At 32.6% G+C, this 13,638-nt stretch overlaps 1 protein-coding gene across 5 annotated transcripts in view; it reads left to right on the forward strand.

Annotated features, from left to right (window-relative positions):
* Positions 1-13,638, forward strand: part of APC (APC regulator of WNT signaling pathway) — a 118,432-nt gene that overhangs the window by 79,643 nt on the left and 25,151 nt on the right. For all 5 annotated transcript variants that reach the window (XM_051998388.1, XM_051998363.1, XM_051998373.1 and 2 more), the window contains 2 exons: positions 10,208-10,306; positions 12,924-13,302. In XM_051998388.1, the coding sequence (XP_051854348.1) occupies positions 10,208-10,306; positions 12,924-13,302 (478 nt within the window). The remainder of the gene's footprint in view (positions 1-10,207; positions 10,307-12,923; positions 13,303-13,638) is intronic.

Here is a 13,638-nt window from a genome sequence, read left to right on the forward strand (position 1 = left end):
GTGTGCAGAACCGAACCGAACAGTTCTCTTGTTGCACAGGGAGAATTGGATTCAGAAAGTAGAAATAACCCTGGAAGAAAAACAAAAATGCAAACAGTTTACATTCATTTCCTAGTGTTCTTTCTTTGAGTGTAGCTGCTTCTGTCCATCATGGATCATTTGGAATTGAGTTAGATCTCTTTGTCAAAAAAATCCGCTTCCATCAGAATACATCCTCATACAGTATCATTGTTGAAGTATATAATGATCTCCTGGTTCTGCTCATTTCTCTTAGCATCAGTTCATGTAAGTCTCTCCAGGCCTCTCTGTATTCATCCTGCTGGTCATTTTAAGAAAATATTTTTGACTTTGTTAATTGTACTTCCAGTTTTAATACTGAAATCAGTATTTGTAGTCATTCCTTAGCATATGTTTAAAATAAAAACAATTTTAATTTCTTTTATGCTAGACTGTGATTTTACTAATTAATGCAGTTTCTGGTTTCTGTATATTATAATGCTTTAAGTTTAGTAAATACATTTTTTTTAAAATGCCTTTTATCTCAGTTTTGTATACATAGAGAAAATGTGTTGTGGAAGGAAAAATTTAGTCATATTGGTAATAGAAAAAAATTTTTTCCCTTTATGCTTAACCTCTTTTCAGTGTGCTATTTCCTCCTATACTATCTATATCTCAGTTAAATATTTTTAAAATACTCTTTTCATAATCTTCCTTTATAATGTAAAGTATTCTCAAAGTATTCCTTTTGTGAATCATTTTGAGATTATTTATTTCAGGGAATTGATTTAATACTAATATATACAGAAGCAATGTTAATTATAGATACACATTTTTAAAAAACATTTTATGATTTAAACTGGAATGCTGTAGTGAAAGAGCAATGAATTTCAAGTTAGGATATGGATTTAAATCCTGACTATACTCCTTACTACATACACTTTCTTTTCTGGGACTTAGTTCCTCATATGTAAAATAAAGGAGTTGGACTGAATGACTTCTTCTATTTTGAAATCTAAGAATCATAATCTCACTTATAAATTATGAATAGTTTTTAAACAAGAATCTAGTAGCTCAAAGTTACTGAGCTTAATTATTTCACAGTTCTTTGTAACATTATACAAACTCCGTCTTTCATCCCAATGTACAAAATTAATGGCATTAAATTTTATTTAAGTTGGATAGAGCAGGAGTTAGGGCAGAAGTTCCCAAAATTTCTTACTTCACAGCATCCTTAGTGTCTTAGTAATTTTTTTTTTTTGCTGTGCTTAAAAGCCAAAAGAAATTTCTAACAATTCCACTTATTATGTAGTTAAATCCAAACAACTTAAAGTGTCCTAAAATTTAGTAGCAGTTTGAAAAAAAAAATAATACACATAAATTGAAAGAAAAAATATTCTTAAATAACCAAAATCAGAGAGATAGATTGTACAGTGGATACAGCATCAGGCATGGAGTTAGGGAGATCTTAGCTCAAATCTAGCCTGAGATACTTGCTAGCTGTGTGATCCTGGGTGAGTCATTTAATTTTTGCCTCAGTTTTCTCATATGTAAAATGAACTGGAGAAGAAAATGACAAACTACTCCACTGTCTTTGCCAAGAAAACCAAAAATGGGGGTCATAGAGAATAAGACACAACTGAAAGCACTGAATAACAACACCAAACCACAAATACTTAAATGGGATATATGTATCTCTTGAGCACCTCACATTTTCTCAGACATTAGGATCAGATTGGTCACTGGTGCTCTCATTTCCTCTTTATTGGTTGTCATTCACTATCTGCTTTTTTTAAATCATAGCAGCTACTGAAAATTCAATTTTTCAGAAGTAGTGCACTACAAATGAGATAGTTCAAGCATATCTAAAATATTAGAGAATGCCAAAAAAAAAAATATTAGAGAATGTAGGGTCTTCCAATATAGAAAGTGTTTACCTCAAACTAATCATCTGAGTAGTGTCCAAGAGTTCATTATTTCCAGTGGAAATTTTAAATTTTCCCTATTTCCTTATAGTACTGTAGCACATAGTTTGGAAACCTAAGTGTTAGAAATATTGTTTCTCCCATTCTCTGTTCCTTGTTGTTCAGGTTCATAAGGAATTCTAGAGCAGATCCACTTACCTGCCACATAATGACTTAGAAAAGCACTAATTGATATTATTTGTGTTGAATTTATTATCCTAAACATTTCCTAGGTATTTTTATCTGGTTCTTCACCATACTGGAGTTTTCCTAGCAACGTGGGTGGAGTTTTTATTTAACACCTCAATTCTAGAGGACCTTCTACATGTTAAATGACTTTGTGGCTCTTTATTAGTCCACAGTGACTTCTGAAAAGCCTGCTATAAAGATAAAAAGAAAAATTAAAATAGAGATATTGGAAAAATAAAACAAATGAGTCACTAGATACAGGAAAGCAAATCCAGAATTCTATGCTTCACCTCTCACCCAGGTCTAAACAGTCAAGTCCATGTGATGGATGGTGCCAGATTTTTGCAGCCCTCGAGATGGGTCTTTTGATGTAAAGATATGACCACAAATAGGAGCAGCAGCAGGGACATCAGGCTTCAGCAAAGATGATACTTCTTGCTTAGAAACTAATTCCTATCACAGGTCAGGGAGAATTACCTTGTGTCCCCACCCTACTAGCTAGTAAGCATGGAGAAACAGAAAGATAACATCATAACTTTATGAGAGGACTCTAAAGGATTGGCTTCTTTCTGTAGGGGTTGGGTGGATACTTAAGGGACACTTTCACAACATTGCCCTTTTTCCTCTAACTAATCTTTGGGGAAGAGTTGCAGGATGACCAAAGAGTATTGTGCTGAGAGCACTGTGGAGGGACCAGTAAATTCTAGATTACTGTAAGTAATGAGCTATAGTAGATCTGCCTTTTACTACCAAAATAAAGTTGAAGTAGATGAAAGAAAAGAGAATACCTAATAGGGTTTGGAAACTGGGTTTCCCCCTTCTCCCCGCATTGGCAATTGGGAATTCAGAATCACTAGAATAGGAAAAGTATTGAAGTGATAGAAGTATGTTAACCTTTGAAGAATGAGTCCAGTCAGGGTGTCAGTGATTTGGTAGTATGTGTCTGGTACAAAGTAACAGAATAGTTAGAATTGCATTCCAAGCAGGAAGTAGGTAGTAATGTTGATCATCAAAGAATACTTGAGTTAGTTAGAAGTGACTGGTTGCAGCTGCAGGGAATCAAGAAAAGGGCTTTCTGGCTTACCCATTTAAATTAATCTGTGATTTAAAAAGAAATATCGACAGCTGTCCAAATTTATGTGAGAATGGACATTCAAACATGCAGTTTTTAAACTGCCCATATAATGTGTCCTTGTGGCTGATCAGGACTGGAAAACAGTAGCATCATCCTAGTTGTTGAGAGGAGTAAATTCTAATCGCTTGCTATTGAACCTTCCTATGTGGTTTGTCTCCCTCAATTAGATTATGAGTTTCCTGAGAACAAGGATTATCTTTTTTTTAATTTGTATTACCAGTACACATAGTAAGCACTAATATTTTTTATTCATCATGCAACCACCATCTATAAAGAATTTTTCGGCATATACATATTCACTTATTTAGAAATGATATACTTGTATTACCACACAACTCATTTTCTTTAAACCACAACAAAACTGGGTTGAACATCTTATTCACTTTTCACTTCTCTGAACACAAAGGTCATCCTCCAAAGGACTAAAACTGTTAGAATGAAATTTTGCCACAGTTTTTGCCATAGGTGCCAATTAACAGATTGTAATTGTCATAAAGAACCAGTGCCTAGAGCATCAGGAAATGTTGAGAATATATAGAGCAATGGAAAGATGAAGGATTATGTTATGGGAGACTGAATAAGGGGTAGGGGTGACTGTTAAAGACAACTCTATTTTGATTTTTATTTGAATAGTAAGATTCTACCCATTCTCCTTTCCTTTAGTTAGTAGATTATATACTCTTTGAGATAATATCCAAGACCCTCAGCCCCAACTTTGTAGACTACTGATCTAAGAACAAAAAGATTATATCAATGATTTTGAATATCAATTATTGATATTCAAATTTGCTTAGAAACTATAAGATCATCTAATGTCATCTATAGAGATTGCAATATATGACAGCTTGATAAATGCATAAATGTGTTTGAAATGAGATTGCTCTATTTGATTGTTTTAAACAGTTTAGTCAGAATTTTGAATACTAACAAAAATGTTAATTTTATTTACCAATAAGGCAAGCTGCCTTAGAGTAAGGAAGATCTGAGTGTTTCTAACAAATTCTGACTCTGGCATAGCCATTCAGTACTCTACTTCTCTAAAACCAAGTGGCAAAGATAGTGTTGAATTGCATTGCTAGAGAATGTTTTCTCCCTTAGGAGTTCCCTGTACCAATGAAATCACAATCCAAAAGCTATTCCCAAATAGAAATTGTTCATTATTTCAATACTAAGTTACTTCATTACTAAGCAAATATACTATTAAACTAAAATCTTCTGTATTAAATTAAAAGATAATTTTTTTTTTTTTTAAATGGGATAGCTCGGTATAACTTCATTTATCTTCTATTGAAGCTAACCTCAGATCTCAGTTCCTGCACTCACAGCAGATTACTTTACCTCTGGTTTGCAGTGAAGATTGAAGCCATCCTCTGTTCTCTCTGAGCTTTTTTTCACGTTACTTTCTTCTGGTTTTCCTCCTTTTCTAACTGCTCCTTTTCATTCTCCTTTGCTGGTTCATTATCAAGTTCATGCTCCCTAACTACAGGTTATCCCAAAAGTTTTATCCTAGGTCCCCTACTTTGTCTCTGATTAATTGCTCTCTTGGTGACCTTATCATTTCCCATGGATTTAATTATGCCTTTACCAAAGATATCTAGAATCTGTCATAGTCTCTCTCCTAAGCTTCAGTCCTTTACCAGTTGTCTATTGGGTATTTTAAACAGGGTGACCCCAAAATATCTCTTACCATATCTAAATTCATTATATTTTCCTCCAAAACCAACTTTTCTTCCAACTCCCTATTTTTGTTAAAGGAAAACACTTTTTTTTTTAGTAGCACAGATTCATAACCCTTGCTTTATTTGCTTTCTCACTCTCCCTCCATAATGGCATATCCAATGCGTTGCCCAGTCTTACAAAGTATTGTCATTTTTATATCTCTTTTTATATCCCTTTCTCTCTATTCACAGAGCTACCATTTTACTTTAAACCCTAATTACCTCTCACCTAAATTATTGTTGTAGCTTCCTAATTTGTCTCCATACATCATTTCTTCCTATATCAAATCATGCTGTACACTAACAAAATGACTTTCTTTAATAAAGGACAAATATAACCATATAACTCCCCTACTCAGATGGCCCTTAGAATCAAACAGAAGGGGGAGGAGTCAAGGTGGCAGATAGAGAAATAGCATTTTGCCTTAATTCCTAAGGAGTGACCTAGAAAGTGCACCAGACTGAATTCTAATGGGGAAGTCAAGGAAAATTTAGTCATTTTTCCAACCCAAAGCCTCTTAGGAAAATAGAAAAGATTAGAGGGCAACAGTAGTGATAGGGAGCCCAATATCATTTGGGGAATTAAACAAATGGGTAGAAAAAGAATGCAGGCCACCCCTAGCAGACTTCGACAGATCTATTGATCTTTCAGAAGGTCCTGCCAAGCCAATGAATGTACCCATGGACTGGTAGAAAGCAGGCCAGAAACTGGCAACCATAGTGACTGATTGGCTCCATGCTCAATAAATCTTTGACAAATCTGATTCTAGTTGCCAGCATTTTTTAAATTAACAAGATATATTCTGATCACTTATTTTCTGTTATGAATTTATCATACAAATGCAAAAGTAGCAATTGACTCAACAGTCAAAACATTCCCATCCTATTTAAAAGTAACTTAGAAGTATGTAACTTATCAGAATGTGTAAATTATGTCATGTCTTGATAATGTTGGAGTTGAAGGGGGACTCCAAAAATTTTGGGGTTCCAGACCAGTGTCACAAGGTGTCTCAAGAAAATTTGCAGCCTTGGACCCATCTCCAAACAAGGGACAAAGTTATTATAATTTTAATGCCAGTTAAAGTTGGCTAAATTCCAAAAGAAGTTAGCAAAGAACCAGAGGCAAGAAAGTATATTTACAGGGAAAAATTAGAGAGACTAAGTGCTCTATGTCAGTGATAGGTTAAATTTATGGCCTACAGGTAGAGTTGGGGAGTGGTCTGGCTCTGCCTTTATGCCCAGGTGTGCAATATCCAAAATTCTCTGGGCAGAGCACATGAGGGTGGGGAACCTTCTGGAGGTGTGTTTTTAGGTCTGAAATGCAAGCAGACACCCAATTTTGTTCTGCCCTGCTGTAAAGTACTTCATTATTGTTGCTCATTAATCTCAGAAACTCCCTTATCACAGGCTGTTGTCTGACAGCTAGCAATATTTGTGAAGTCGGCATCATGATCATACAGAGGAAACTGGGACAAGGTAACCTAGAGAAAGAAAGACATCATTTAAAACTACATTATTCCTAAAGCCAAATGGCCTTAGGGATATTGCTACATCCTTCCTAAGGACTGCACATCCATACCTTTGTCAGACACAAGGCCTTCATTGAATTGATCAATCAGAGGTATTAACAAGATCTGGAAAAAGTCTACATATCTCTGGAATTAGTGGATCAGAGTTTTAGCCTGAGTTTTATGTAAGCCTTTACTCAGTGGATTGATATTTTAGAGGATGTATCCATACATACAGATTGTACACATATTTTTATATATATAAAATTTAAAATTGGTTGAGGAAATTTTTTAAAATTGAAGAGAGAGAGAGAGTGTCAGTCTTTTCTGAGATTAGGCTGCTTGAAACCTCTTTTGTTATTTTGGATTTTTGTATAAATGTAACTATTTCCTTTAGGTTCTTAGTTTTACTAGTATATAATTGCTAAGTACAGGCTCTCAACCCCAACATATTCTGGGAGGCTGTGTCCCCAAACACAGCTGCTATTTTTTGAGGTTCTGGGGTACCCAAAGGGACCTTGTTAGACTCTACAAGTGATTAGACCCTAAATTATTCATTGAAAATAATTAGGAGCAACAAGGTAGTACTATGGATTGAGCACCAAGCCTGGAATTAGGAAGACTTGAGTTTGAACGTAGTCTCAGACACTTAGCCTGTTTGATCTTGGACAAGTCACTTAACCCTGTTTTTTTCAGTTTCCTCATCTTTAAAATGAGCTGGAGAAGGAAATGGCAAATCATTTCAATATCTCTGCCAAGAAAATTCCAAATGAGGTAACATAAAGTAGGACACAACTGAAAAGCACTTAGCAACAGTTCATCAGTGATATAGTAAGAACAATAGATATAAAGCAGACTTTCAAAAGTCTTACACATTTTCCCACCAGTACAAATAAGAACAAGAGAAAATAGACTATATGTGTGGCAAAAGTTCTTTTCTTCCCTGTATGATGGTGCATATACTACACCACCTAACTGCCCCTCGTTGAATAATTTTAAAGATCTGATACTTGTGGAGGCTCACCCAGTCGCTTAGGGTCCTTAGAATCTCAAAAAAATAGCAGTTAACTTTGGGAATCCAGCCTCACTGAGTAGTGTATCGGAGTTAAGAGTAGCTTTGAACCTATCTTAGTGTTAAATGTTAGCAAAATTGATAAACTTAAGGAAATATATGGTGATATGGAAATATACAAAATATGCGAAATAACAAAATAATAAAGAGATTTTAAGCAGTCTAATCTCAGAAAAGACACAAAGAAGAAAACCTGGTCTAGATTGATTTATAGCTGAATTTTACAATCGTTTAAAGAGTACTTACTATATGAACTCTCTATTTTTTGTGACAAAATATGAACAATTATAAATTCATTTACAATACATATCCAAATGAGAGGGGGAAACCTGTAAGTCAACATCACTGATGAATATTGCCTCAAAAACTTAAATATTTATTTATTTTTTTGCTAAGGCAATAGAGGTTGAGTGATTTTCCCAGGGTCACACAGCTAGTTAAAAGTCTGAGACCATATTTGAACTCAGGTCCTCCTGACTTCAGGGCTGGTTTTCTAACCATTGGGCCACCTGGTTGCCCCAAACTTAAAAATTTTAATAAAAATATTACAGCAATTTTTTAAAAAAATCACATAGACCAATTTGAAATTATAACTTGGGCTGTTCAACACAAAAAAAAAACAATTTAAAATCACAGAATTATTCACATTAAAAATAAAATCATACACACATCTGTGAGTAGAGTAGCCTCAAGAAACATAAGCCTATGAGGACCCTAATTTATTTATTTTTTTAAAAGGGGATATCTGAAAAACAAAAGCTAGCATTATTTGCAGTGGAAGGACCCTAGAGATTTTTCTATTATAAATACAAAAATAAAGCAAAGATGTTTCTCTCCTCCATTATTCATTGTAGTAGGTGTAGAAATGCATTGATAAAAGAGAAAGAAATTGAAAGTATTTTCATAAATTAAATAATTTCAGGGTATTAGAGGTGCTGAGATTTACTAATTTTTAGTATCATTATACACAATGGAATTGACCACTATACTGGAATTTAAAAAGATTAAGGGATTATAAAATAATCTCCTGATGAGGTATGCATAAATTGTAATCAATTTTTAAATAGCTAAGTGAATTGTGAAAATTTATCTCTAAAGTGAAGACAGAGCCAAAAAAGATTTATCTGGAATTTTCTATCAGAAATACAAATTTATTGAATCCTACTTATTTAATTTGTATTATTTGTTTTCAGAATAGCTGAACTTTAAAAAAAATTTTTAACTCTTAATCAAGTAATTATTAGTCTCATTTCTGTCAAGTTAAATAGCTTTTTTAAAAAAAAAAAAGTTCTCAAATAGTAGATTAAAAACTAGTTTCAAATTTGTATTGCACAGAGTTCAACAATAATGTAAAGAAATAGTGTTGGGGAAATTTAAGAATTTTAACATTTTCTTAGAGCTCAGTCACTGTATAGATTAAAAGGCTGAGGCCCAAGAAAGATTGTGATTTTTCCAGTATCATATAGATGTATTTAGTAGTCCTGTGGTTTTTTAGTGTCTGTGTCTCTTGTTTTTTCCAAATCAACTTTACTTTTCCTAATTCATCCAAGTTTTTTGACTGTCTTTTGTTTTCCCATCTCTTTCTAATTAGAGATTCAGAAAAGATACATATAGATAGGTTCTGGAACTGCAATTTTAAGAAACTAAAACTGCATTTAAAACCTTAATTGGAGATTCTGCTTTTAGAAAGTTTAACACCTAATTGAATTTCAACAAAGATTTTTAAAAATCAGTAAATTTTTCTCCAAGTATAGGTACTACCATTTTAATAGATTAAATCAATAGATGTCAAAACTTTATCATTGGTACTGTTCACAGACAAGTTCATATAACTTATAGGAAAACAAGGTTTATTACAAGAAAAATGAATATGCTTGTGGAACCCAAGGAAATCCCAATTCATAAAAAAGTTTGCATATATTTTATATTTTCCCCTCAATCTTGACTCATAACTACTATTTTATTCCTCTACTATAATTGCTAATATAGGTAGATGGACTATTAAAGATCTGACTTAAAATTCATTGGACTGTTTTGTTTAGATTTAAAATCTTAGTTATATTTAGAGCAAAGGTAGTAAGAAAAGTTAATTGTGTCAGGTCTAGAAATATAAATGTCAAGAAGAGGATTAAATTATTAAAATATTTCTTTTTTTTCTGATATTTTTCATTGCAGAATCTGACCATTTTCTTCATTGTATTCTGTAAATTTACTTGCAAACTTAAATTTGTTTTATACATCTGTGATTTTTTTAAAAAATCATTTCTTTTGGAATTTTAAAGTTGGTAATATATTCTAGAGAGTAACTATACTGTATTAGCTGATATAGCCTATAGAAATAGGCCTAAAATTAGTTTTATGATGAATAGTTATACTTTTATTACTTTAAATTTTAACCATTCTTTGCATTCTCTCCTCTACTTGAACTACTGAATAGGATTTATGTTGAAACAAGTCTTATCTGTTTGGAACATCTACCTACAAATATAAACTTAAGATTAAAAATGATTACCAAACGTCATGTACAAAAAAGTCAAAAAGATTGACTTTTAGGGCTTTGGAATATGCCTAATTTTTGTGTCTTTTGGTATGGGATGCTATCTAATAAGTCTCTTAATTTGTAGGGTTCTATTGCACAAGTGGATCATGAAACAGCCAGTGTTATGAGTGCTAGTAGTACTTATTCTGTTCCTCGAAGGCTGACAAGTCATCTGGGTACCAAGGTAACCGAAGATTACAAATCACAGGTCGCCTACACTACATTCTTACTAATACAATAATTTCACTTCTTCTACAAATACAGGCATACCATACCTAACATTAATTATTCTGCAGAAACATAACTGAAAACAAAATAACAAGAATTAAAATAGAATAGAGAAATGAAATTCTATCCAACTGGAAATTCTCCTTTTACTCTTTTCCTTTCTCTTCCCCTTCCTCACCTCCTCCAGACACTTAATTTGTTAAAAGTATTTGTTTTCTGATTATCTACCATCTCTACCAGTCACAAGATACAGGATTTCTCTGGGGAGAAGGCTGGTGGATAGATACCAACAAATAATATAGTAGGATTTTACATGGTATTAGTAGGATTTATTTAAAATATATTAGTAATGTTATTGCTAAATAAAATTGATGTAGTACAGTGTTATTCTGAGTGTTTTCTACAATTAGTATTACAATAGTATTCTACAATTAGTATTAATCAAATAGAATAATATTCTGCATAAAGCTAGTTTAATGTTCTCTATTACCCTATTACTGTAATCTTTAATAGAATTTTTTAAATGTTGTAGACATAAATTAAGGGAAATTAGGAATCATATATTGCAAAGATGCTTTGTTAACTGATTTTTTTGTGCTACTAAAATGAAAACAATATTTTAAATTTCAACTCATTCATTGCTTATAGTTTAGCCTTTTCTTTCTTCCCTCCCTCCCAATATATGTATAAGACTAAAATTTGTGCTAGAATAATACCCTGTTTTCAGTCAATCTAAAACTATTTAATCATTTGCAAAGCATATTCACCTACTAGATTTTCATCTTCTATAAGTAGGGACATGCTTGTGAAAGACAAATGAGAAATAATTTGGTTTCATTTAGGAAGAGCAAAATATTTTCTCAGAAATTAAAATATTTTAAAAGTGTTTCACTAAATTTGTTGTTTACTAATTAAGTTAAACCTAAAGTTTTTTTGCTTATTTCCCAAGAACTCAAGATATCAGTTATATTCTTAATGGACATTTTTCTTTTGAATTTATTGTTTATTCATAGTATTAAGTCTATTTATATTTTCTCTTATTGGGAAATGAAGAACTAATCAATTAGCCCTTTACATTTTAATCTCAGAATCTACCTGATAATTCTGCCAAGGAGAGGAAAATTACGATTCATGTGTTGAATATTTAATTTGGTCCTGCTACTTTAGAGGGGGAAAAATAAGCTACTAATTCTTGTTTTACAATGCTGTCATTTTTTGAAGTATCTTCTCTCAGTTCAAATGTTTAGGTATATTGAGAACTAATTAAGGTATGAAAGGGGATTGCATTCTTTTGGCTAGTGTACCTTATTGTGGCCCTTAGTTATAGTGAGCTCATTGTTTTTGTCATTTCCTACCTTTACGAGATTTTTGTTTAGTGTACTCTAAGTTAACTGAAATAGATTACCCTTCTCCCACTTACCTTGGTTTAATCAGGATAGTACTGAATTTCTCTTCACTAAGCATTCCTTCAATTTAGTCTAGATAACTTGTTGCCCAGTGATTAATTGAAATTTTCTTCCCATATATTTATTAACAAATATTCAAGTAATATAGTTGGAATGTCATTAGGCAACTTGATTTTCTAATTTGGTCAGCAGATCAGAGCATTAACCTGGATCTAATATATTATTATATAAAAGACTATAGTGGCACATGCTGCACTAAAAGAATATTGAATTGAAAATTAAATGTCTTAGAGAGTATCCTCTTAGCTATACGTCTTCCAAAGTCATTTGTTTCATAATCACCTTTATCAGACTGGATTCCTATACCTTTCAGTATAGAAGTGACCATGAAGTCTTGGAAAGAAGACCTGGGGGAGGGAAATCGCTAAAGAAAAGATCTACACAATAGCTTTTCATTAGACTATTGGTATTGACCCAAATACCTGCTCTTTAGTGATCAGGGGAATCCATATATACTGATAATAATTTGGTAATGATTTTTTTAGATTCTTAAGTTATTTTCCATTTAATTACAAAATTCCCTTCTTTTCAGACACTGGATTCTTTCAAATTGAAATCTGAGTTTAAAGTATTAAAAAGATGATTTCTGATTAAATTCTATAAGAAATAGGATATGCCCTTAATAAAGGAATATAAGCATATAAATCCATTTCAATGTAACCTTCTGCTACCGTAAAATACCTCAGGGTCCTAAAATCACTGACAACAAAATCAAAATCCAGCAGATATTGATTGTATTTTTTTATAATTTAGATTTGTAAAATCGTATTCTTTTTGAACATGACTTTAATTGCTCTGATAGTTCCTGTGTGTATAAAAGTAAATATAATTGTGATCTGATAAAATACAACTTAATATGAAATACAAGTATTTAACAAGTATTAACTACTATAAAATCTAGATATTTAGGATTATAGAATCCACTGTAATAAGCCTACTATTTATTGTAATAAGTATTAGTAATCATGCAAAATGGTACTCATTTCTGCATCCTGGAAGGTTGTAAAAAGTGTAGTTACAAATTTATCCCATTCATTACTTGATTAAATTTTATCTTTCAATATTAAAATCAATAATTTTTTTTTTCTAAACTCATTTGTCCCACAGGTGGAAATGGTTTATTCATTGTTGTCAATGCTTGGTACTCATGATAAGGATGACATGTCACGAACTTTGCTAGCTATGTCTAGCTCCCAAGACAGCTGCATATCAATGCGACAATCTGGATGTCTTCCTCTCCTTATCCAGCTTTTACATGGCAATGACAAAGACTCTGTATTGTTGGGAAATTCCAGAGGAAGTAAGGAAGCTCGTGCTAGAGCCAGTGCAGCACTTCACAACATCATTCATTCACAACCTGATGACAAGCGAGGCAGGCGTGAAATCCGTGTCCTTCATCTTTTGGAACAGATCCGAGCTTATTGTGAAACTTGTTGGGAATGGCAAGAAGCCCATGAGCAAGGCATGGATCAGGACAAGAATCCTAGTATGTTATAATTGATATTACAGAGAAAATATTGAGGAAAAATAGCTTAATTTGTTTTAGTTTATCTACTATTTGACACAGAAGGTCATATCAAAGTTAATTTCTAATGAATAACATGTAAAAAACATAATGTTCATTTTAGTGTGGTATTTGTTTTATTTTTTATTTTTTTAATTTTATAATAACTTTTTATTGACAGAACCCATGCCAGGGTAATTTTTTGCAACATTATCCCTTGCACTCACTTCTGTTCCGATTTTTCCCCTCCCTCCCTCCATCCCCTCCCCTAGATGGCAAACAGTCCTATACATGTTAAATAAGCCACAGTATATCCTA

The sequence above is a fragment of the Antechinus flavipes genome, chromosome 1, assembly GCF_016432865.1.
Source record: "Antechinus flavipes isolate AdamAnt ecotype Samford, QLD, Australia chromosome 1, AdamAnt_v2, whole genome shotgun sequence".
NCBI classification, from domain to species: Eukaryota; Metazoa; Chordata; class Mammalia; order Dasyuromorphia; family Dasyuridae; genus Antechinus; species Antechinus flavipes.